A 25,836-nucleotide genomic window follows, 5' to 3' on the forward strand; every position below is an offset into this window, starting at 1 on the left:
TGGCAATTTCAACAAAGACTGAACGACGCCATTGCTGAACAGCTTAATAAGAAGCTGGCAAACAAGGTGAGCCACCCAATTTAACAAAAAAACCAACAAGAAATCCGTAAATGAACCCACAAGCAGGGCTAAATAGTTTGTAATTCAAATTGTAAACACTGGACCCAGCGGGCGGGAAAGCGCGCGTTACTATGGAAACGTAGAAAAATTCCCGCCCGCAACAACAACAACAGCGACTGAGGAAAAAAAAAACCCGATTCGGTGCTAATTTGTACCAGGAATATATATTCAACAACCTTTGGAAATTGTCCAGAAATATCGCGCCTATTATAGTTTTAGATTTGTGGGCGTGTGTTTAACGTTTATTAATGATGTGTCGTAGATTTGTTTATGTTTTGAAAAAATCTCAATACATTTTCAAGTATTATTATTATTATTATTATTATTATTATTATTTATTTCTTAGCAGACGCCCTTATCCAGGGCTACTTACAATTGTTACAAGATATCACATTATTTTTTACATACAATTCCCCATTTATACAGTTGGGTTTTTACTGGAGCAATCTAGGTAAAGTACCTTGCTCAAGGGTACAGCAGCAGTGTCCCCCACCTGGGATTGAACCCACGACCCTCCGGTCAAGAGTCCAGAGCCCTGACCGCTACTCCACAGTAAGTAAGTGTGAGGCAGGAGAAAGGGCAGTGGGCGTGTCTTCACTCATGCTGTGTTCTTGTTGCCCCGCCCCCTCCTTCTCCCTCCTCCTCCTCCCTCCCTCTCCTCCTCCTCCTCCTCCTCTTCTCCCAGGTTGTCTATAACGTTGGGCTGTGCATCTGTCTTTATGACATCACCAAACTTGAAGATTCTTTCATCTTCCCTGGTGATGGAGCATCCCATACAAAAGGTAAGCGATGCTGCCCCCTAGTGTGCGATTCGGAGCGCTGCACCTGTATGCGCATGTATTATTATTATTATTATTATTATTATTATTATTTATTTCTTAGCAGACGCCCTTATAGGGCGACTTAGAATTGTTACAAGATATCACATTATTATTATTATTATTATTATTATTATTATTATTAGTTTATTTAGCAGACGCCTTTATCCAAGGCGACTTACAGAGACTAGGGTGTGTGAACTATGCATCAGCTGCAGAGTCACTTACAACTACGTCTCACCCGAAAGACGGAGCACAAGGAGGTGAAGTGACTTGCTCAAGGTCACACAGTGAGTCAGTGGCTGAGCAAGGATTTGAACCCGGGACCTCCTGGTTACAAGCCCTTTTCTTTAACCACTGGACCACACAGCCTCCTATATATATATTGTTATTAATTTCCTAGCAGACGCCCTTATCCAGGGCGACTTACAATTATTACAATATATCACATTATTTTTACATACAATTCCCCATTTATACAGTTAGGTTTTTTACTGGAGCAATCTAGGTAAAGTACCTTGCTCAAGGGTACAGCAGCAGTGTCCCCCACCTGGGATTGAACCCACGACCCTCCGGTCAAGAGTCCAGAGCCCTGACCACTACTCCACACCGCTGCCCATGTAAGGTTATATCTCGAGAAGCGCTTGTCCGATTCTGATGAAAATCGCTCGGGATCATCTTCAGCTCGCAAGCTGTTGAGAGGATCAGAATCTGGGGGGGGGGTGTGTGGAGGCTGTCTGTCTGTCTCTCTGTTCACAGCCCTGTTACAGGAAGCTGTAGGTCACTGGTCTGTTTCGTTTCAGTTCACTTCCGGTACGTGGTTTTCCGGCCGTTTCTGGACGAGATTCTTGTCGGAAAAATCAAAGGATGCAGCCAGGAAGGGGTGTATGGTAAGAAATCACTGGAAACTACAGCTCCCAGCATGCCTCTGCACCCGCGGCAACGGTGAGGGATGCTGGGAGCTGTAGTTCTTTATTGCTGTGGTCTTGTACCCCAATACAAACGATCCAGACCTTCTAGGAGGATACATCGTGTGAAGAAAGCATCGCGATTCATTGATACACAGTGAATCTGTGCAGCCCTGGCTATAGGACTACAGCTCCCAGCATGCCTCTGCACCAGCGGCAACGGTGAGGGATGCTGGGAGCTGTAGTTCTTTAGCTCCAATGAACTGTGCTGTGGTTTTGATACACAGTGAATCTGTACAGCCCTGGCTAGGACTACAGATCCCAGCATGCCTCTGCAGTGATGAGGGATGCTGGGAGCTGTAGTTCTTTAGCTCCAATGAGCTGTGCTGTGGTTTTGATACACAGTGAATCTGTACAGCCCTGGCTAGGACTACAGATCCCAGCATGCCTGTGCAGTGATGAGGGATGCTGGGAGCTGTAGTTCTTTAGCTCCAATGAACTGTGCTGTGTTTTTGATACACAGTGAATCTGTACAGCCCTGGCTAGGACTACAGATCCCAGCATGCCTGTGCAGTGATGAGGGATGCTGGGAGCTGTAGTTCTTTAGCTCCAATGAACTGTGCTGTGGTTTTGATACACATTGAATCTGTACAGCCCTGGCTAGGACTACAGATCCCAGCATGCCTGTGCAGTGATGAGGGATGCTGGGAGCTGTAGTTCTTGGATACACAGTGAATCGCTACAGCTCCAGTAAGGGTTTTTTTTTGTAACACAGGCATTTTTCACCTGCTTTGAAATATGATGTTTCTGTCTTCTCTCTCTCTCTCTCTCTCTCTCTCTCTCTCCCTCTCTCTCTCTCTCTCTCTCTCTCTCTCTCTCTCTCTCTCTCTCTCTCTCTCTCTCTCTCTCTCTCGCAGTCACTCTCGGGTTCTTTGATGACATTTTAATTCCTCCTGAGTCTCTTCAGCAGCCGGCGAAATTGTATCCTTTCATCCAGTATTGATTTTTACATTTTTTTTTGAAATCTGAGAAACGTTTTTCCCGGTTCAAATCCCGGCTCAGCCACTGACTCCCTGTGTGTGTGTGTGTGCGTGTGTGTACGTGTGCGCGCGTGTGTGTGTGCGTGCGTGTCTCTCCTCATCTCTCTCTCTCCCCTCTCATTCTCCCCTCCCTCCCATCTCCCCCCACTTTCTCCCTCTCCCCTCTCCCTCGCTCCTCTCCCTCCCCTCCCCTCTCTCCCCCCTCCTCTCCTCCCTGTCTGCTCCTTGACTCTCTCTCTCTGTGTCAGTGATGACTCTGAGCAGGTCTGGGTTTGGGAATATGAAACAGAAGAAGGAGCTCACGACCTCTACATGGACCAGGGCGAGGACGTCCGATTCAGAGTGGTGGACGAGGCTTTCGTCGACACCTCCCCCAGCGGCCCCCTCTCCTCCGAAGCCAGCCCTGACGAAAAGAAAGAGGCCCCCTACACTCTCATAGTGAGTGCAGACCCTCCTACCCCGAACTACAGCTCCCATGAGCCTCTGCCATGAGCCGCAATGCAGAGGCATGCTGGGAGCTGTAGTTTGGCTTTATCGACCCTGATATTGATGCAATCCAGCCCTCTGAAATGTCTTTATAATATACAGCGCTAGACCCTGATATTGATGCGATCCAGCCCTCTGAAATGTCTTTATAATATACAGCGCTAGACCCTGATAGATGAGACACAGCCCTCTGAAATGTCTTTATAATATACAGCGCTAGACCCCGATATCGATGCGATCCAGCCCTCTGAAATGTCTTTATAATATACAGCGCTAGACCCTGATATTGATGCGATCCAGCCCTCTGAAATGTCTTTATAATATACAGCGCTAGACCCTGATATCGATGCGATCCAGCCCTCTGAAATGTCTTTATAATATACAGCGCTAGACCCTGATATTGATGCGATCCAGCCCTCTGAAATGTCTTTATAATATACAGCGCTAGACCCTGATATCGATGCGATCCAGCCCTCTGAAATGTCTTTATAATATACAGCGCTAGACCCTGATATTGATGCGATCCAGCCCTCTGAAATGTCTTTATAATATACAGCGCTAGACCCCGATATCGATGCGATCCAGCCCTCTGAAATGTCTTTATAATATACAGCGCTAAACCCCGATATCGATGCGATCCAGCCCTCTGAAATGTCTTTATAATATACAGCGCTAGACCCTGATATTGATGCGATCCAGCCCTCTGAAATGTCTTTATAATATACAGCGCTAGACCCTGATATCGATGCGATCCAGCCCTCTGAAATGTCTTTATAATACACAGCGCTAGACCATGACATCGATGCGATCCAGCCCTCTGAAATGTCTTTATAATATGTATTTTCTAATGCATGAAAGGGTTAATGCTGTTTTTGAATTGAATTTTCATTCATTGTTTGTATTGCAGGCTTCCATTATAGAACCAGGTCTTGGTCTTCAGTCTTGGTGGACAAACCATTAAATAGGACAAGGACTCAAAACTGTGTGTGTGTGTGCAGCTATGGAGCAAAAGTTTAGCATCATCTCACTGTAGAATGAACTGCTGGCTAGGACTACAGCTCCCAGCATGCCTCTGTGTCTGTGTGTGACAGTGAGAGTGTGTCTGTGATAGTGTATTTGTCTGACAGTGAGATTGATAGTGTGTCTGTGTGCTAGTGTGTGTGATACTGTATGTGTACCAAAAGCAAATAATTGTACAGTTTAAATATGTATTAAGTACTGTATGTTGATTAAAAAAATGTTTAATTTTTCAACAATTTGTTTGAATTTTCTTTTGTTATCCTTTAGCTAAATAAATAATCATAATTAGTAGAGGACTGGGAGGGAAGCGGCGTGGCTCTAGTGGAGCTGAGGAGGGACCGGGAGGGAAGCAGCGTGGCTCTAGCGGAGCTGAGGAGGGACGCGGCGTGGCTCTAGTGGAGCTGAGGAGGGACTGGGAGGGAAGCAGCGTGGCTCTAGCGGAGCTGAGGAGGGACTGGGAGGGAAGCAGCGTGGCTCTAGCGGAGCTGAGGAGGGACCGGGAAAGAAGCAGCGTGGCTCTAGCGGAGCTGAGGAGGGACTGGGAGGGAGGGAAGCAGTGTGGCTCTAGTGGAGCTGAGGAGGGACTGGGAGGGAAGCAGCGTGGCTCTAGCGGAGCTGAGGAGGGACCGGGAAAGAAGCAGCGTGGCTCTAGCGGAGCTGAGGAGGGACCGGGAGGGAAGCAGCGTGGCTCTAGCGGAGCTGAGGAGGGACCGGGAGGGAAGCAGCGTGGCTCTAGCGGAGCTGAGGAGGGACTGGGAGGGAAGCGGCGTGGCTCTAGCGGAGCTGAGGAGGGACTGGGAGGGAAGCGGTGTGGCTCTAGCGGAGCTGAGGAGGGACCGGGAGGGAAGCAGCGTGGCTCTAGCGGAGCTGAGGAGGGACTGGGAGGGAAGCGGCGTGGCTCTAGCGGAGCTGAGGAGGGACTGGGAGGGAAGCAGTGTGGCTCTAGCGGAGCCGAGGAGGGAGAATTTATTTTTAAAAGAAACACAAAAAACAATTTTTATTTCACAACCATGTATATATTTTTTTTTTTTTACTTTGATAAATATTTCATAATCAATAACAGCAGCACAATCACCCAGCGGTCAGTTAATGAAATATCAAGTAGACCTGATCATACGTATGGATTATTAAGAATGTATTCTTTTGTAAATGGAGAATTTCACACTGTTTTTCACCCACTTACTTGCATTCACCTTTCAAGACATTTTTTAGAATCCCTTTCCCTTATAAAAAGGGTTATTTAAAACGCCATAGGAAGCCAATTTGCCACAGATCCAGTATTTATGTCTTCGAATGGCTGTGTGGAGTGTCATTTCACCCATAGCTGCTTAAAACACACGCTAGAGCAGGATTTAAAAACACAACGAGAAACTCAGACTCAAAAACGACAGGACGGTTCCGCTAGAAAAAGTCTTGCTCCGGATTTCAAACCGTTGACGCCGAGAGAGACTTCAAGAGGAAACGTTTGCCGTTGAATTTACACTGAAGACGCTGAGAGAGACTTCTAGTGGAAACGTTTGCCATTGAATTTACACTGAAGACGCTGAGAGAGACTTCTAGCGGAAACGTTTGCCATTGAATTTACACTGAAGACGCTGAGAGAGACTTCTAGCGGAAACGTTTGCCATTGAATTTACACTGAAGACGCTGAGAGAGACTTCTAGTGGAAACGTTTGCCATTGAATTTACACTGAAGACGCTGAGAAAGACTTCTAGAGGAAACGTTTGCCGTTGAATTTACACTGAAGACGCTGAGAGAGACTTCTAATGGAAGCGTTTGCCGTTGAATTTACACTGAAGACGCTGAGAGAGACTTCTAGTGGAAACGTTTGCCATTGAATTTACACTGAAGACGCTGAGAGAGACTTCTAATGGAAGCGTTTGCCATTGAATTGACACTGAAGACGCTGAGAGAGACTTCTAGTGGAAGCGTTTGCCATTGAATTCATGAAGTTTATGGTCGTATTTCTCGGTGTAGAAGATACAGTAAATTGTTCATCACAACAGCTTGAGGGATTTGCTCTGCGTACAAAGTCAACATTAAAAAGCTGCCCTCGATAATTTAGCTACCCGACACAGACCATAATATACAGTGCGTGATCCTGTAACCGATAGCAACGGCGATAGAGATGCATCTAGAATTCAACGCTGAACGGCTAGTGTTGGACCTCACAGTGAAGCAAGCTGGCTGACCATACAGAATGGAGCTGACTGACCATTTGAAGTTGCTTGACCATACAGAATGGAGCTGACTGACCATTTGAAGCTGGCTGACCCTCTACAGAATGGAGCTGGCTGACCATTTGAAGCTGGCTGACCCTCTACAGAATGGAGCTGGCTGACCGTTTGCAGGTCAGTGGTTTCACACACATTTGTCTGTCAATGCGATGAGCAGCTTCTGATCACAAGTGAAAGAACAAGACCAAGGACTCGAGTTGCGAGCGAGATCCGTGCGGAAAATCACATTTATATATATATATCGTTTGACAAGCTTGGACAAATTCAGACTAGGTTGTGTAGCTAGCAGAAAAATGCAACTGTTTTTACTGTACACAGGGCTGGGAATCAGACTCCTATCGCACAGCAGTGTGATCCAGTCCAGGTTTTACTGCTCCCAGCTTGATCAGCCTCCAGTGTGTCTAGCTAACAAGCTCAGGGGTGTCTGATTATTAAACTCCCAGTGAAACCAGGACTGGATCACACTGCTGTGCAGCGGGAGTCTGATTCCCAGCCCTGTAGCCTCCCCCTCTCTCTCATGAAGGATTGATGAACTCTGTTTAGTATGAGCTGGGTTAGGCTTCCTAGCCCCGCCCCTCCCTGGCTCCTCCCCTCCCCAGCTCCTCTCCTCCCCTCCCAGGCTCCTCCCCTCCCCTCCCAGGCTCCTCCCCTCCTCGACGGTTCTACTGCAGTTCCTTCATCCTGTTGAGGGCGCTGCCCGCCTTGAACCATTCGATCTGTGTCTCATTGAACGTGTGGTTGAGAGAGACTGTGTCCTGAGAGCCATCCCGGTGCTTGATGATGCCTTTGAGGGGCTGAGAGAGAGAGAGAAAAATATGAGAGAGACAGGCAGGAAAGAAGGACAGGGCGGGTAGGAGGAGAGAGAGAGGAGAGAAAGAGAGAAAAGAAAAAAGGAGGGGGCAGGGGAGAGAGAGAGAGAGAGAGAGAGAGAGAGAGAGAGAGAGGGGGCAGGAGAGGAGAAGGACAAAGAGAGGCAGAGAAAGGGGCAAGAAAGGAGAGGTAGAGAGAGGAGGCAGGAGAGGAGAAGAGAAAAAGAAAGGAGGCAGAGGGGCAGGAGAGGAGAAAGACGGAGAGAGAGAGGGGGCAGGAGAGGAGAAAGACAGACAGAGAGAGGGGCAAAGAGAAAGAGGCAGAGAGGGGGGCAGGAGAGAAGGAAGAGAGACAGGAGAGGAAGACAGAGACAGACAGTCAGCAATATCCCACCCATAATCCAGCAGCCAAATTATACGTGATGCACAGACAGACCCCCCTGTACCCCCAGAATCTGCTCTTCAAGATCTTGAGATGAATAATGTTAAGAGCCGGTTTCCTGACAATGGGAGAAGCGCTTCAAACAGAGAGATGGAGGAACGTGTGACGTGTGACCTGCGCCTGCACTGCCTCCCCTCCGCCAGCAGGGGGCGGGGATGCAGTTTCTCTGCGGTGGTTCAGTACCTTTCCTGGGAGGAAGTCCTTCAGCCCGTGGATGGAGACCTTGTCGTCCGGTCGGATCTTGTCGTAATCGCTGGGGTTGGAAAACGTTAGAGGAAGCATCCCTTGCTTCTTAAGATTAGTCTCTGCAGAGAAGAAAACAGATTTCAAAATCACGCTGATGAAGGCACGAGAGCCCCAAACTAGAGCTGGTCTGCTGGACTCAGTTTAGTTTCAATCACGCTGATGAAGGCACTAGAGCCCCAAACTAGAGCTGGTCTGCTGGACTCAGTTTAGTTTCAATCACGCTGATGAAGGCACTAGAGCCCCAAACTAGAGCTGGTCTGCTGGACTCAGTTTAGTTTCAATCACGCTGATGAAGGCACTAGAGCCCCAAACTAGAGCTGGTCTGCTGGACTCAGTTTAGTTTCAGTCACGCTGATTAAGGCACTAGAGCCCCAAACTCTCTCTGTGTCTCTGTCTCCCTCTCTTAGACCCAGTTCTCTCTCTCTCTCCCCTCCTCCCAGTCTCTCTCTCTCTTCTTCTCGTCCCCCCCCCCCCCTCACCGTGGATCCTGGCGAAGCTCTTGGTGAGGATGACCCTCCCCCCCAGGTGTCGGGGCTCCAGGGCAGCGTGCTCCCGACTCGAACCCTCGCCGTAGTTCTCATCCCCGACCACCAGCCACTGCACACCGTGCTTCTGCAGAGAGACAACGAGAGAGAGTGTTAGAAAGAGGAGAGAAGGGAGGGAGGAGAGTCAGAGAGAGAAGGGAGGAGAGAGGGGATAGGGAGGAGAGAGAGAGAAAGGGTAGGGAAGAGAGAGAGGCATAGAATTAAAAACTAACAAGCAATCTTGCAGTGTCTGACATCCCCAGCTCTCTCTCTCTCTCTCTCTCCTTGTAGTATCTCGCAGTGTCCGGTACTCCGCTGTACTCTCCAGTCAGCTGGTTCACACACACACACACACACACACACACACACACACCCCTCCTCTCTCTCACCTTGTAGTATCTCGCAGTGTCCGGCACTCCGCTGTACTCTCCAGTCAGCTGGTTCACACACACACACACACACACACACACACACACACACACACACCCCTCCTCTCTCTCACCTTGTAGTATCTCGCAGTGTCCGGCACTCCGCTGTACTCTCCAGTCAGCTGGTTCACACACACACACACACACACACACACACACACACGCACCCCCTCTCTCTCACCTTGTAGTATCTCGCTGTACTCTCCAGTCAGCTGGTTCACACACACACACACACACACCCTCTCTCTCTCACCTTGTAGTATCTCGCAGTGTCCGGCACTCCGCTGTACTCTCCAGTCAGCTGGTTCTTGACCTGGTTCACTTTCTCGTTCTCTATGTTCACGGCTCCGATCAGCAGGTTGTTGGAGATGTTGTCCAGGTGGCCTCGGAACTTGAGCCAGGGTCCGGCCGCGGAGATGTGGTCAGTGGTGCACTTCCCCTTGACCTGCACGGGGGGGGAGACGGGGGCGCCAGAGAGTCAGGGGGGTGAAAAAATCTAACCTAAAATGCTAGCTGTACATGATGTATCGTAATAGAGGTCTGTATCGCTTGTGATACGAGACCACAGCATAAAGAACTACAGCTCCCAGCATGCCTCACCATGGCCGCGGGTGCAGAGGCATGCTGGGAGCCGTAGTCCGAGCCAGCAAGTTAACTTTACACAGGGAGATGCATAAAGTCTATACCGGAAGCCATAATCGTAGTCCAGTAGTATTTCATGTTAGATTTCTAAACGTCAAATTTTTTTCAATGTCAGTTTTTCTGTTCAGTATCTGGAAAACTACAAAGCGCTGGGTGTGGAATTCAATATGTTAACAAGGGAACATTATTCAGCAGCTTTCATTGGACTCTATGAAGCTGAATCAGTTCATTCTATATAGAGGGGGTGGAATTCAATATGTTAACAAGGGAACATTATTCAGCAGCTTTCATTGGACTCTATGAAGCTGAATCAGTTCATTCTATATAGAGGGGGTGGAATTCAATATGTTAACAAGGGAACATTATTCAGCAGCTTTCATTGGACTCTATGAAGCTGAATCAGTTCATTCTATATAGAGGGGGTGGAATTCAATATGTTAACAAGGGAACATTATTCAGCAGCTTTCATTGGACTCTATGAAGCTGAATCAGTTCATTCTATATAGAGGGGGTGGAATTCAATATGTTAACAAGGGAACATTATTCAGCAGCTTTCATTGGACTCTATGAAGCTGAATCAGTTCATTCTATATAGAGGGGGTGGAATTCAATATGTTAACAAGGAAACATTATTCAGCAGCTTTCATTGGACTCTATGAAGCTGAATCAGTTCATTCTATATAGAGGGTGATGCTAAACTTTTGTCCACAGCTGTACATGATGTATCGTAATAGAGGTCTGTATCGCTTGTGATACGAGACCACAGCATAAAGAACTACAGCTCCCAGCATGCCTCACCATGGCCGCGGGTGCAGAGGCATGCTGGGAGCCGTAGTTCGTTCTCTCACCTTGATGAGAACCTGCAAGTCCTCCAGCTCCTCTCCGCTCCAGCGCTCAAAGGGCTCCAGGAGCTGCAGCCGCTGGCTCTGGGGGCTCACGTCGACGGGCTGGGAGTCCCCCTTGGCCGGGGGGTGCTGGTAGGTGTCCTGGCCGGGGTCGAAGTCCCGGGACGGCAGCTCGTCTCCGCTGGGGGCCTGCAGCTTGAACTTCTCTCCGCTCGGAGCCGTCAGGAAATCCGTCTCCGGATCGAAATCCAGCCGGCCAGCGATCGCCATGGCGGGTGACGATCTGAGAGAGAGAGAGAGAGAGAGAGAGAGAGAGAGAGAGAGAGAGGGAGGGAGAGAGAGAGAGAGAGAAGGAATGGGAGGAGGGAGAGACAGAGAGGGGAGGGGTGAGGAACCAATGATATATGAGAGAAAGAGAGAGAGAGAGAGAGAAGGAATGGGAGGAGGGAGAGACAGAGAGGGGAGGGGTGAGGAACCAATGATATGAGAGAGAGAGAGAGAGAGAGAGAGAGAGAGAGAGAGGGAGAGAGAGAGGGAATGGGAGGAGGGAGAGAGAGAGGGAGAGGGAGAGAGAGAGAGAGAGAAGGAATGGGAGGAGGGAGAGACAGAGAGGGGAGGGGTGAGGAACCAATGATATATGAGAGAAAGAGAGAGAGAGAGAGAGAGAAGGAATGGGAGGAGGGAGAGACAGAGAGGGGAGGGGTGAGGAACCAATGATATGAGAGAGAGAGAGAGAGAGAGAGAGAAAAGTGAGGGGGAGAGGAAGAGAGAAAAGAGGAGAGGGGAAGAGACAGGAAAGTGAGGAAGAGAGGGAAGGGAGGAGAGAGAGAGAGAGGAGAGGAGAGAAGAGAGAGAGGAAGAGAGAAAAGAGGAGAGGGGAAGAAGAGACAGGAAAGTGAGGAAGAGAGGGAAGGGAGAGACAGGAGAGAGCGAGAGGGAGGGGGAGAGGAGAGGATAGGGAGGGAGGGAAGAGAGGATAGGGAGGGAGGGAGAGACAGAGGGGGAGGGGTGAGGAACCAATGAGAGAGGAGAGAGAGAGAGAAGGGAAAGTGATGGGGAGAGACAGAGAGAGAGAGGGGAGGGAGAGACAAAGAGAGACAGGAAAGTGAGGGGGAGAGAGAGGGAGAAGGGAGGAGAGATGGAGAGAAGAGAAGAAAGGGAGGGGAGAAAACGAGTCAGTTTAGAAATAGTAAAAAACAAGAATTCGATGACAAGTCAAAACCAGCAGCACCAGCCACCATCTTTCAAACTTTACGCCATTACAATACAGAACTACAGCTCCCAGCATGCCTCTGCACCCACAGCAATGGTGAGGCATGCTGGGAGCTGTAGTTCTTTATGCTGTGGTCTTCTGCTCCAATACAAACCTCTAATACAGAACTACAGCTCCCAGCATGCCTCTGCACCCGCGGCCATGGTGAGGCATGCTGGGAGCTGTAGTTCTTTATGCCGCGGTCTCGTATCACAAGCGATACAGACCTCCATCACAGCACAGAAGCACAGCCCCCAGCCCCAGAGCGGAGCCCCTCCTCACCTCGGGGGAGGTGACGAAGGCGTGGGTGGCGGGGTTGGCGTCGTTCCTTCCCGTGAAGTTCCGGTTGTAAGACGTCACGATCGTGTTCTTCTCTCCCTTCTTCACGTCGCGTCTGAGAGGGAAACAATAAATAAATAAAAAAAACAATTAAAACAGGCAACCAGTTTCACTGTCACTGTATCAGTCGACCCGGACTCTCAGAAAATATACTTTCACTGGGAGTTTAATAATAAGGCACACCAGCCAGTGACATCATCAGTGACATCATCACACCTGAGCTTATTAGCTCGACACACTGGGGGCTGATCAAGCTGGTAGCAGTAAAACCTGGACTGGATCACGCTGCTGTGGGATGGGAGTCTGATTCCCAGCCCTGATCTCTCTCTGTCTAAATATCCCACAGTTCCCAGCAATATCCTGTAGCTCTCTCCACTATAAAATCAGCTACAAACCTCCTTCAACCAAAGTCTATCTACAGGGCTGGGAATCAGACTCCCGCTGCACAGCAGTGTGATCCAGTCCTGGTTTCACTAGGAGTTTAATAATCAGACACACCTGAGCTTGTTAGCTAGACACACTGGGGGCTGATCAAGCTGGTAGCAGTAAAACCTGGACTGGATCACACTGCTGTGGGATAGGAGTCTGATTCCCAGCCCTGTGAATGGATTTCATTTCATTTTTTGGGGGGCTAATCTCACCCCTACCTGTCCCACTGTCCAATGCAGGGTCCACAGGCATTCGCCAGAACCAGCCCGCCAACATCGGTCAGAATCTTCGCCTGTTAGGACGAAAAGAAAAACAGAAAATAAGTTTAGCTAGCTCGGACTACGGCTCCCAGCATGCCTCTGCAGCCGCGGCAATGGCGAGGCATGCTGGGAGCTGTAGTTCTTTACGCTGCGAGTCTGGTATCACAGGCGATACAGACCTCTACTACAGCTCCCAGCATGCCTCTGCACCCACGGCCATGGTGAGGCATGCTGGGAGCTGTAGTTCTTTATGCTGTGGGTCTCGTATCCCCAGCAATACAAACCTCTCTTACAATATAAGACTACGGCTCCCAGCATGCCTCTGCAGCAAAGGAGAGTATTGATTATTGATTAAGGACGGGGACTCACGTAGCCGTCTCTCTCGATGGTGGCTCGGATCTGCTCGGACCCTGGAGTCACGGTGAACTGGGCCTTGCATTTCATCCCCTTGTCCAGCGCCTGCTTTGCCAGGGAAGCCGCCCTGCCCATATCCTCATAACTGGAGTTGGTACAGCTTCCGATCAGCCCTGCGCAAGAAGCACAGAACCCAATTAAAAACACAAAGCTTCCAAAACGAGAAATTCAGGCGTTTTGTAAAATTTAGTTTTTTTTCAATGTGTAATTCATTAGCTTTTGCTGCCCCCGTGTGGCCAAACTGTATACCACATTATTTTTTCTGTGCTGTTCTGTGACTCCCCAGCCATAGTAAAAGGATTCTACCAGTCCTTCAGCCATCCAGTCCTGGTTATTAGACTACATCTCCCAGCATGCCTCCACGCTTGTAGCAACAGTGAGGGATGATGGGAGATGTAGTCCTTTACGGAGGGAAATGACACGGCCGTGCCTTTACCAGGGGAGACTCCCCCCTGACTCGTTCTCTGCTCTCTCTTAATATTACCCCTTAAAAAAAAATAGAAAAAATAATATTTTTCACCCATAAGAAAGTTTCCAAACGAGAGGAGGCCATTCGGCCCATCTTGCTCGTTTGGTTGTTAGTAGCTTATTGATCCCAGAATCTCATCAAGCAGCTTCTTGAAGGATCCCAGGGTGTCAGCTTCAACAACATTACTGGGGAGTTGGTTTCATCTGTCATATCCGTGATAATAATAATAATAATAATAATAATAATAATAATATTATTATTATTAATAACGAGTCTTTCAGCGGAGGCTTTTTCTCCAAAGCGACTTCCAGAGACTAGGGGGGTGAACTCTGCATCATCAACAACTACTGCTGCTGCTGCTGCTGCAGAGTCACTTCCAATAGGAGCTCGTTTGTTTGACGTCTCATCCGAAGGACGGAGCACAAGGAGGTGAAGCGACTCGCTCAGGGTCACGCACGCACACACACACACACACACACACACACACACACACACAGGGAGTCACTTCCAATAGGAGCTCGTTTGTTTGACGTCTCATCCGCACACAGGGAGTCAGTGGCTGAGCCGGGATTTGAACCTCCTGGTATCGAGACCCCCTTTCTCTAACCCGCTGGGACCAGTGAGCCTCCTTCATATAAAATTCTCTCTTGCTCCGCCCCTCCTGCTCTGCTCTGGACCTGCCTGAGCTCAGCGTTGCGTTACTGTATCCTCAGCGGATGCTGGAGAGAGAACTCGCTGCGATCCTGCCTCGCTGCCTCCATCTTGTATTCTAGCAGTGTTATGATTTGCTGTAAACCGCACTGTGTTTCAATATGAATCTTGTATTGTAACTATGGGACTACAGCTCCCAGCATGCCTCTTCACCTGCGGCAGTGGCGAGGGATGCTGGGAGCTGTAGTTCTTTACAATGAAGACAGACCTCCCTATATCCCCAGATTCAGAGATTCAAGATCTTGAGCTGAATAATGTTAAGAGGCAGTTTCCTGACAATGGGAGAAGCGCTTCAAACAGAGAGATGGAGGAACGTGTGACGCGTGACCTGCGCCTGCACTGCCTCCCCTCCGCCAGCAGGAGGCGGTGTCACTCACCCACTTTGACTTCCAGAGGCCAGCCAGACTTCTGAGCCACCCCCCCGATCTCGGAGACGAGGTGAGCGAGATCTGGGGTGAACGGGCCGTTAATGTGGGGCTTCAGCTGAGAGAGAGAGAGAGAGAGAGAGAGAGAGAGAGGGGAGAGGGGAGAGGGAGGGGCAGAGGCAGAGAGAGAGGAGGAGGAAGGGGCAGAGAGAGAGAGAGGGGCAGAGAGAGAGAGAGGGGCAGAGAGAGAGAGAGGAGGAAGGGGCAGAGGGAGGAGAGAGGAGGAAGGGGCAGAGAGGGAGGAGAGAGGAGGAAGGGGCAGAGAGGGAGGAGAGAGGAGGAAGGGGCAGAGAGGGGCAGAGGAGAGAGAGAGAGAGAGAGAGGAGGAGAGGGGCAGAGAGGAGAAAGACAGGAGGGGCAGAGAGGAGAGAGAAGAGGGGAGAGGGAGAGAGGAGAAGGGCACAGAGAGAGGAGAGGGAGAGGAGATGAGATGAGACAGGGAGACAGAGGAGAGGGAGAGGAGAGAGAGAAGGGCAGAGCGAGGAGAGAAGAGGGGCAGAGAGAGAGAGAGAGGAGAGGGAGAGAGTTATTATACAAAGGTCAGGATTAACTGAATACCTCAACCCAGGACTACAGATTTGTTTTGATACAGTATGTCAGGGTTACACTGTGTGTGTGTGTGTGTGTGAGAGTGTGTGTCCCTCTAATCATGTTCAGAGGGTGTTTCGTTCTCCTGCACTGTGTGTGTGACAGACCCTCCCCTCTCCCTGTATCTCAATAATAATAATAATAATAATAATATTTCTTAGCAGACGCTGTTACCCAGGGCGACTCACAACTGTTACAAGTGATCACAGCACAAAATATCACCTCACAGAAAATCATAATACAGGAAAGGAGCAGATATGAAGGTATTAAAAAAAATGATCTAATCTGTGGTGTGTCACGTACCTCATAATATATTATTATTAATTTCTTAGCAGACGCCCTTATCCAGGACGACTTACAATTGTTACAAGATATCACATTATTTTTACATACAATTCCCCATTTATACAGTTGGGTTTTTACTGGAGCAATCTAGGTAAAGTACCTTGCTCAAGGGTACAGCAGCAGCGTCCCCCCACCTGGGATTGAACCCACGACCCTCCGGTCAAGAGTCCAGAGCCCCTGACCGCTACTCCACACTGCTGTCCAGGTCAGTCTATCTCTATTACACAGCACAGCGTAGTCAAGCACTGAGAAATGACTCATTAAAATCTAAAAATGAAACCCAGGACGCTTCGTTACCGTGTCCAGATTGATCTCGATGACCTGGTCGTATTCACAGCCCTTATCAGGGACCAGAAGATCTTTAAAATCATCAGCCAACGCAGCGACCCCTGAGAAAGAGAGGAACGAGAGAGAGAGAGAGAGAGAGAGAGAGAGAGAGAGAGAATATGAGACAAAGACAGAGCCCCACAATCCTGTTCGGTTTGAGGCTACAGTATAATATAGAATCCCTTCTTCTTGGGGTCTGTGTTAGTTTACTACATTCTGAAAAGAGTTTAGTGTCATTAAAGCTGCAGACAGACAGACAGACAGACAGAGCCCCACAATCCTGTTCGGTTTGACGCTACAGTATAATACAGAATCCCTTCTTGGGGTCTGTGTTAGTTTACTACATTCTGAAAAGAGTTTAGTGTCATTAAAGCTGCAGACAGACAGACAGACAGACAGACAGACAGAGGCAGACAGACAGACAGAGCCCCACAATCCTGTTCAGTTTGACGCTACAGTATAATATAGAATCCCTTCTTCTTGGGGTCTGTGTTAGTTTACTACATTCTGAAAAGAGTTTAGTGTCATTAAAGCTGCAGACAGACAGACAGACAGACAGACAGACAGACAGAGCCCCACAATCCTGTTCGGTTTGACGCTACAGTATAATATAGAATCCCTTCTTGGGGTCTGTGTTAGTTTACTACATTCTGAAAAGAGTTTAGTGTCATTAAAGCTGCAGACAGACAGACAGACAGACAGACAGACAGACAGACAGACCCCCACAATCCTGTTCAGTTTGATGAATCGGGGACCCCTGCGCTCCCCTGACTGTGCGACTCCCCCACGCGGCCGTGCCTTCACCAGGAGAGACCCTTGGGGACCCCTGCGCTCCCCTGACTGTGCGACTCCCCCACGCGGCCGTGCCTTCACCAGGAGAGACCCTTGGGGACCCCTGCGCTCCCCTGACTGTGCGACTCCCCCACACGGCCGTGCCTTCACCAGGAGAGACCCTTGGGGACCCCTGCGCTCCCCTGACTGTGTGACTCCCCCCTGCGCACCACACAGCCATGCCTCGGGGTACCCCCTGCGCTCCCCTGACTGTGTGACTCTCCCCCCCCCCCCCCTGCGCACCACGCGGCCGTGCCTCGGGGTACCCCCTGCGCTCCCCTGACTGGGGCTCCTGGTCAGTTTGACCCTGGATTCCAGCTTTGCCACCCTCACCTCCTCTCCCAGTCTTCTCCAGGTAGGTCTTCATGCGGTGATTATAAGGGAAGACAGATGTTGTGGCTCCGATCTCAGCCCCCATGTTACAGATTGTAGCCATTCCTAGAAAGAGAGGAGGAGACGGAGATATAGAAAAACAGGGAGATCGAAATAAACTGATAGATGGAAGAAAAAAAAAAAAAAAACACAGGGATGGGGAATCAGACTCCTATCACACAGCAGTGTGATCCAGTCCAGGTTTTACTGCTACCAGCTTGATCAGCCCCCAGGGTGTCTAGCTAACAAGCTCAGGTGTGTCTGATTATTAAACTCCTAGTGAAACCAGGACTGGATCACACTGCTGTGCAGCGGGAGTCTGATTCCCAGCTGTGATCTATTTAAAAATTGAATTACAAACATGCTTCCCTGTGCTTTACCAGACTTCTCTGTGCTTTACAATGCTTCCCTGTGCTTTCCCAGACCTCTCTGTGCTTTACAATGCTTCCCTATGCTTTACCAGACCTCTCTGTGCTTTACAATGCTTCCCTATGCTTTACCAGTCCTCTCTGTGCTTTACAATGCTTCCCTATGCTTTACCAGACCTCTCTGTGCTTTACAATGCTTCCCTATGCTTTACCAGACCTCTCTGTGCTTTACAATGCTTCCCTATGCTTTACCAGACCTCTCTGTGATTTACAATGTTTCCCTGTGCTTTACCAGACCTCTCTGTGCTTTACAATGCTTCCCTATGCTTTACCAGACCTCTCTGTGCTTCACAATGCCTCTCACAGACAGGGTGCCCGACCTGTGCAGGAGATGGAGTCGATGCCCGGTCCGTGGTACTCCACGATGGCGCCCGTGCCCCCTTTCACAGTCAGGATTCCGGCCACTTTGAGGATCACATCTTTGGGGGAGGTCCAGCCAGAGAGGGAGCCAGTGAGCTTCACCCCAATCACCTACACACACAGAGAGAGAGAGAGAGAGAGAGAGAGAGCGAGCAAGAAAGAGCGAGAGAGAAAAAGAGAGCGAGAGAAAAAAAGAAAGAAAGAAAGAAAGAAAGAAAGAAAGAAAGAGCAAGAGAGAGAAATAGATCTTATTACCAGCCCTGTAGATAAGCTCAGGTGTGTCTTATTATTAAACTCCTAGTGAAACCAGGACTGGATCACACTGCTGTGCAGCGGGAGTCTGATTCCCAGCCCTGTAGATAGACTTTGGTTGAAGGAGGTTTGTAGCTGATTTTATAGTGAAGAGAGCTACAGGATATTGGTGGTAGATTGGGATATTTAGATAGAGACAGGTTGTCTTTTGGGGGGACAGTAAGACTCACGTTGGGGCACTTCAGCTCCCAGGGGATCCCCGCCATCACGTCGACTGCGTCTGCGCCCCCCACCCCGATACACACCCCCCCCAGGCCCCCCCCGTTGGGGGTGTGAGAGTCTGTGCCTATCAGCAACACACCAGGGTAGGCGTAGTTCTCCAGGATGATCTGCAGGGGGAGACAGAGAGACGGCCAGTTTAGTGTTCATTGTAAGAGACTGAACCAGTGTAAATTCAACGGCAAACGTTTCCGCTAGAAGTCTCTCTCAGCGTCTTCAGTGTAAATTCAACGGCAAACGTTTCCGCTAGAAGTCTCTCTCAGCGTCTTCAGTGTAAATTCAACGGCAAACGTTTCCACTAGAAGTCTCTCTCAGCGTCTTCAGTGTAAATTCAACGGCAAACGTTTCCGCTAGAAGTCTCTCTCAGCGTCTTCAGTGTAAATTCAACGGCAAACGTTTCCGCTAGAAGTCTCTCTCAGCGTCTTCAGTGTAAATTCAATGGCAAACGTTTCCACTAGAAGTCTCTCTCAGCGTCTTCAGTGTAAATTCAACGGCAAACGTTTCCGCTAGAAGTCTCTCTCAGCGTCTTCAGTGTAAATTCAACGGCAAACGTTTCCACTAGAAGTCTCTCTCAGCGTCTTCAGTGTAAATTCAATGGCAAACGTTTCCACTAGAAGTCTCTCTCAGCGTCTTCAGTGTAAATTCAACGGCAAACGTTTCCACTAGAAGTCTCTCTCAGCGTCTTCAGTGTAAATTCAATGGCAAACGTTTCCACTAGAAGTCTCTCTCAGCGTCTTCAGTGTAAATTCAACGGCAAACGTTTCCACTAGAAGTCTCTCAGAGTCTTCAGTGTAAATTCAATGGCAAACGTTTCCTCTAGAAGTCTCTCTCAGCGTCTTCAGTGTAAATTCAATGGCAAACATTTCTAACCATTTTTCCAGGTAAATATCTTAACAGACAGACCCTGAATATGCTGACTTAATTTACATAAAAATATCTACAGATTTTTATATTATATTTATTTTGTTTTATACGTTTATATTATATATATATATATATATATATATATATATATATATATATTTTATTATTATTATTATTATTATTATTATTATTATTATTATTATTATTATTATTATTATTTTCTTAGCAGACGCCCTTATCCAGGGCGACTCACAATTGTTGCAAGATATCACATTATTTTTACATACAATTACCCATTTATACAGTTGGGTTTTTACTGGAGCAATCTAGGTAAAGTACCTTGCTCAAGGGTACAGCAGCAGTGTCCCCCCACCTGGGATTGAACCCACGACCCTCCGGTCAAGAGTCCAGAGCCCTGACCGCTACTCCACACTGCTGTGTGTGTGTGTGTATACATCCACACACACACACACACACACACACACACACACACACACACACACACACACACACACAGAGTAAATACCAACCCTACAGCTTGTTTGTAAAACCAGGGTAATGATTAGACTAAAAATACATAAATATAAATAAAGTTAATTTTCCACAATGTTTGCATGAATCCTGCACGATCTAAGCCCCTCTATAGAAATAAAACACACTGAAAACTCAACTGACCTGGTGAATGATTCCTGATCCCGGCTTCCAGAATCCCACTCCGTATTTTGCAGCAGCCGTGGCCAGGAATTTGTACACTTCTTGGTTCACATCCTAGAGGGGAGAGAGAAATATTTAAAAAAAAAAAAAAAAAAAAAAAAAGAAATAATTTGATGACAAAAATCAAACTAGCAGCACCAGCCCCCATCTTTCACCAAACTTTTGGCCATTGCAATATAAAACTACAGCTCCCAGCATGCCTCTGCACCCGCAGCAATGGTGAGGGATGCTGGGAGCTGTAGTTCTATATGCTGTGGGCTTCTGCTCCTATACAAACCTCTATTACAATACAGAACCACAGCTCCCAGCCCCAGTGTGAAGCCCCTCCTCAGTGTTGCTACAACTGTTTACCTAAGGTGTGTATATAGTTTTAATTATTATTTTTTTTACATTTTGACCACTTTAACATTTTTAAATTGCATTCCACTGCCTCAAGATGGCTTTCCACGTACCCGCATTGGCCCTCCTCAGAACTACATTTCCCATCATCCTCCTGCTCACGTGTGTAACCGGCGAGCAGGAGGATGACGGGAAATGTAGTTCCGAGAGGCCCAAGCCCGCATCCAGCGCTCAAAAAACGTCACTGACATTCTCAGAGCGTTTTGAGATGTTCCAGTTATAAAATAACGACTCGGATCTCATTATCGAGGAGTTTGGTGATCAGTCGAGCGATCAGGAGATGATTTGATCAGTACGCGCGACGATGAAGAGGGATGTGAAACACAGCGAGCAAGGAGCAGGGCTGGAGAGGCAGTACTGAGAGTCCTGTTGACATGCAGAGACGTTTAAACCTGTTTTACTGGGAATAAAATTACTTGTGAAAATAAACTGGACCCGACTCGCCTGACAGACACTGAATAAATGGACCGCTAAGGGTTAAAGAGAGCAGTGAAACAGCCGGGGGGTCTGGCTGTGGTTCTGGGAGGGCAGGGTGACTCACCTTGGCTCGCTCCAGGTCCTGCGGTCCTCCGGACAGCGCCTCGATCAGGTGGTCGCAGTGGATGGTGGACGGCACGGCCACGCGGGGCAGGCCGCTGCTGATGAACTGCAGCATGGCCATCTGGGCCGTGGCGTCCTGCATGGCCACGCGGTCCGGGTGCAAGCGCAGGTAGGAGCGCCCGCGAGCGATCTCCTGAGAGTCCGGCTCTGCCAGGTGAGAGTACACGATCTTCTCAGAGAGGGTGAGGGGGCGAGCCAGCCTGGAGGAGGAGGAGGAGGAGGAGGGGCGAGAGAGAGGAAAGGGAGGGGCGAGAGAGAGGAAAGGGAGGGGAGAGAAAAGGGAGAAGACAGAGGAAAGGGAGGGGGGGAGGAGGAGGAGGAGAGAGAGACAGAAGAGGAGGGGAGAGAAGAAAGGAGAGAGAGGGGAAAGGGAGGGGAAAGGGAGGGGCGAGAGGGGAAAGGGAGGGGCGAGAGGGGAAAGGGAGGGGCGAGAGGGGAAAGGGAGGGGCGAGAGGGGAAAGGGAGGGGCGAGAGGGGAAAGGGAGGGGCGAGAGGGGAAAGGGAGGGGCGAGAGGGGAAAGGGAGGGGCGAGAGGGGAAAGGGAGGGGGGAGGAGGAGGAGAGAGAGACAGAAGAGGAGGGGAGAGAAGAAAGGAGAGAGTGGAAAGGGAGGAGAAAGAGGAGAGAGGGGAAAGGGAGGGGCGAGAGAGGGGAAAGGGAGGGGCGAGAGAGGGGAAAGGGAGGGGCGAGAGAGGGGAAAGGGAGGGGCGAGAGAGGGGAAAGGGAGGGGCGAGAGAGGGGAAAGGGAGGGGCGAGAGAGGGGAAAGGGAGGGGCGAGAGAGGGGAAAGGGAGGGGCGAGAGAGGGGAAAGGGAGGGGAGAGGAAAGAGAGGAGAGGAAAGGGAGGAGATTGAAGAGAGGAAAGGGAGGAGAGAGAGAAAAGGGAGGAGATTGAAGAGAGGAAAGGGAGGAGATTGAAGAGTGGAGGAAAGGAGATAGGATTAGTATGTTCAGTACTTTTCATAACATTTTAATTTAAGTTTGCAACCAAACAAAACACTTCCTTAAGTTACAGGGGAAGAAAAACACAAAATTTAGCTATTCCTGGATTTTTGTAGAAATAAAAACAGCAGTGTGATCCAGTCCTGGTTTCACTAGGAGTTTAATAATAAGACACACCTGAGCTTGTTAGCTAGACACACTGGGGGCTGATCAAGCTGGTAGCAGTAAAACCTGGAATGGATCACACTGCTGTAGGATAGGAGTCCGATTCCCTCTCTCTCACCTCTGCCTGACGATGTCAATGTTCTTCTGCATTTTCTCGTAGTTGACGAAGTGGTTCGCCTCGAAACGGCTCATCGCCACTTTCGCTCGCGCGTCGAACGCCGTGGTGAGGTGCAGGCGCCTCGCCCCGCGCCCCAGGGCATGCTGGGAAAGAACGAGACAGAGACAGCGGGTCAGCAGAGAGCCGTACTCGTCGCTGCACCCGAGCAGGGACAGGAATAAATAACTTTTGCAAAACCGCCCTCAGCGCTGTTCTGTTAAAATGAGTTTCTCAGAACAGAATTGAAGTTAGTTAGTTAGCGGAGGCTTTTTCTCCAAAGCGACTTCCAGAGACTAGGGGGGTGAACTCTGCATCATCAACAACTGCTGCTGCTGCTGCAGAGTCACTTCCAATAGGAGCTCGTTTGTTTGACGTCTCATCCGAAAGACGGAGGACAAGGAGGTGAAGCGACTCGCTCAGGGTCTCGCATTTATTGAGCAGACGCCTTTATCCAAGGCGACTTACAGAGGCTAGGGTGTGTGAACTATGCATCAGCTGCAGAGTCACTTACAACTACGTCTCACCCGAAAGACGGAGCACAAGGAGGTGAAGCGACTCGCTCAGGGTCACGCATTTATTTAGCAGACGCCTTTATCCAAGGCGACTTACAGAGACTAGGGTGTGTGAACTATGCATCAGCTGCAGAGTCACTTACAACTACGTCTCACCCGAAAGACGGAGCACAAGGAGGTGAAGTGACTTGCTCAGGGTCACACAGTGAGTCAGTGGCTGAGGTGGGATTTGAACCGGGGACCTCCTGGTTACAAGCCCTTTTCTTTAACCACTGGACCACACAGCCATATAATATTATATATAAAATAATATATATATATATATATTTTTTTTTTTTTATTGTGAATGAGTTTAGCACCTTCATTTTACGTCTATAAGTCGCCCTGGATAAGGGCGTCTGCTAAGAAATAAATAATAATAATAATAATAATAATAATAATAATAATAATAAATTGAGCTTCAGGGGTCGCCTCTGTTGTCACCACGTGATTTTGAAACGCTGAACTGCAGACAGGAGTGTCTGTCTCTCCTCTGAACAGAACCAGACCCAGTTCAGACAGATTGGACCGGGTCTGCTTTCAAACGCAATCCGAGGTCTTCCCATAACGAATAAAACGACATCGGCCTTTTATTTTGATATTTATTTACTTTTTAATATAAATAAAACATAGATCATGAACAAACACAAGGGAAATGGAAAAAAATAACATTAGAATGATTTTATATAGAATGTTTTATTTGTGTATTTTTAAATCACGGTGAATCAGTCCTCAATGTAAAAACGTTTATAATAAATAAAATTAAATACAAATGATAAAGGGAAACACATCTTAAATGTTTTATTAATATAAAATTATCTTAAAACAAATGAAACGGTAAAAATCAGTTATCAATGTAAAAACAAATAATAATAATAAATAATAATAATAATAATAATAATAATAATAATAATAATAATAAGCAAAAAACGCATTTAAAAATGGTTTTATTAATATAAAATAATCTTAAAAAAATGAAACGGTAAAATCAGTTATCAATGTAAAAACAAATAATAATAATAATAATAATAATAATAATAATAATAATTAGCAAAAAACGCATTTAAAAATGGTTTTATTAATATAAAATAATCTTAAAAAAATGAAACGGTAAAATCAGTTATCAATGTAAAAACAAATAATAATAATAATAATAATAATAATAATAATAATAATAATGGCAAAAAACGCATTTAAAAATGGTTTTATTAATATAAAATAATCTTAAAAAAATGAAACGGTAAAATCAGTTATCAATGTAAAAACAAATAATAATAATAATAATAATGGCAAAAAACGCATTTAAAAATGGTTTTATTAATATAATATTTTTAAAAAATGAAACGGTAAAATCAGTTATCAATGTAAAATCAATTAATAAAATAAATAAAAATGTAAAGACAAAAAAACACATTTAAAAATGGTTTTATTAACATAAAATAATCTTTTAAAACAAAAAAAAAAACTGCTTAAGAAACACAAATAAATCACGGTTAAATCAGTCCTCAAAATGTAAAAACATTTATAATAAATAAGAGGTATATTTAAAAAAACAAAAGGAAAGTTTTATATCAAATCATCAAAAGAAATCACGGTTAAATCAGTCCTCAAAATGTAAAAATTTTCCAAAGTCGGCGGAGTCTCAGGAAAGCCAGCGCAATGCGCAGCCCGATTTACACGCAATGCGAGTCAAACAAAACACGACAAAGCGGCAAAATACGCATTTTAATAACAAGAAAAACAACATTATCCATTTAAAAATACACGAGTCTCCCCCCCCCGACATGTAATTAAAACGCAACAAATCCACGATTTATAAACAGCGTTAACCTTGCGGTCACCTTGTGTACTAGAGAAACCAGACACAGCTTAACTTTACACGGTTATATCAAAACACATCGCTAAATAACCATAACTGACACTTCACAGCGTGTAATATTAATGTTTTTTAAGTTAAAAAGCGTCTTTGCCTCGGCTATGTATTTTAGTTACGGACACCGTGACCTAGCAACCTGTTCAGATTGTAGGGGTGGCGACCAAGTTTAGACAGTTTTAATCCCCCAAAAACGCTTTAACAGCCCCGCAGAGCGACCTATTTCGTTGCAGAAACGTTTGAAGATTGTAAACCGCGTGTTTAGGTGCCGGGAAGTTCGTTATTTTTTGTCTTTTTAACCTTTTCTTACCTGAAGCCGGCTGACAGTCAAACAGTACGACGCCATTTTGTGCACTGACAAAGATGCTGTCGCTGGGAGTGACGTAACAATTCGCGGGTTTTTATCAGATCCCGCCCGAGGTCCTGGCAGGGAACATTGTCTTTTGTTTTTTAATTTGTTCGTCCGTTTTTTTTTAGTTTTTAAACATTTCCGCCGATTAAAATCGGCTTCAATAAATCAATAAAATGTACGACAAGACAAAAGTCGTCGAGTTCTGTCAGAAATAAAAAAAAATAAACTTTTTTTGTATTTTGTACATCTGCCATGATCTTGACCTTATCTTTGTCCCTCTGTAAGCAATTTTGTCTTTTAAATTATTATTATTATTTATTTATTTTACACCATATTTACCAGACCCAGAGGAATAAAAATAATAATAATAAAACGACATTTCATTTTAATTAAAAAAAAAAAACCAAAAAAAAAAATCTTAGAAATGGACTGTACGGTTGCTACGGGAAACGAGGTAAAAAAAAATAAATAAATCAACAAACAAACTTCTCGCAAAATGAAAACACGTTTCAATAAAAAAAGGTGCGGTTTTAGGTTATTAAAAAAAGGTAGCAACGTAAAAAAAAAGGTTTTA

General features: G+C 47.2%; 2 protein-coding genes across 2 annotated transcripts in view; one reads left to right on the forward strand and one right to left on the reverse strand.

The window, feature by feature from the left end:
- LOC131735597 (DNA-directed RNA polymerase III subunit RPC8-like) overlaps positions 1 to 4,628 on the forward strand; it is a 6,243-nt gene extending 1,615 nt beyond the window's left edge. The window contains exons 2-7 of the mRNA XM_059021686.1: positions 1 to 66; positions 806 to 902; positions 1,742 to 1,828; positions 2,764 to 2,827; positions 3,135 to 3,324; positions 4,280 to 4,628. The exon at positions 1 to 66 is cut by the window's left edge and continues 47 nt beyond it. Coding sequence (XP_058877669.1) covers positions 1 to 66; positions 806 to 902; positions 1,742 to 1,828; positions 2,764 to 2,827; positions 3,135 to 3,324; positions 4,280 to 4,333 — 558 coding nt within the window. The 3' untranslated portion in view covers positions 4,334 to 4,628. The remainder of the gene's footprint in view (positions 67 to 805; positions 903 to 1,741; positions 1,829 to 2,763; positions 2,828 to 3,134; positions 3,325 to 4,279) is intronic.
- A 758-nt stretch (positions 4,629 to 5,386) lies between these two features.
- On the reverse strand, positions 5,387 to 25,297 carry LOC131735598 (aconitate hydratase, mitochondrial-like). Its single transcript, XM_059021689.1, has 17 exons — positions 25,221 to 25,297; positions 22,448 to 22,590; positions 21,166 to 21,424; positions 20,187 to 20,279; positions 18,599 to 18,757; positions 18,077 to 18,227; positions 17,290 to 17,394; positions 16,096 to 16,187; positions 14,818 to 14,923; positions 13,216 to 13,373; positions 12,805 to 12,878; positions 12,094 to 12,212; positions 10,570 to 10,841; positions 9,333 to 9,524; positions 8,607 to 8,739; positions 8,065 to 8,186; positions 5,387 to 7,424 (listed from the first exon to the last, which is right to left on the reverse strand). The coding sequence occupies exons 1-17, from the start codon at positions 25,254 to 25,256 to the stop codon at positions 7,293 to 7,295; spliced, it is 2,346 nt and encodes a 781-aa protein (XP_058877672.1). The 5' UTR covers positions 25,257 to 25,297; the 3' UTR covers positions 5,387 to 7,292.
- Between the last annotated feature and the right edge of the window lie 539 nt (positions 25,298 to 25,836).

This window comes from Acipenser ruthenus, unplaced genomic scaffold (assembly GCF_902713425.1).
Source record: "Acipenser ruthenus unplaced genomic scaffold, fAciRut3.2 maternal haplotype, whole genome shotgun sequence".
In the NCBI taxonomy this organism is placed as follows: domain Eukaryota; kingdom Metazoa; phylum Chordata; class Actinopteri; order Acipenseriformes; family Acipenseridae; genus Acipenser; species Acipenser ruthenus.

Coding starts and splice junctions, on each gene's coding strand:
- LOC131735598 (XM_059021689.1), bottom strand. CDS start 25,256: ATGGCGTCGTACTGTTTGACTGTCAGCCGGCTTCAG. Junction 16,188..17,289: donor GGAGAAGACTGGGAGAGGAG/GTGAGGGTGGCA, acceptor TCTCTTTCTCAG/GGGTCGCTGCGTTGGCTGAT. Junction 12,879..13,215: donor CCATCGAGAGAGACGGCTAC/GTGAGTCCCCGT, acceptor TCGTCCTAACAG/GCGAAGATTCTGACCGATGT.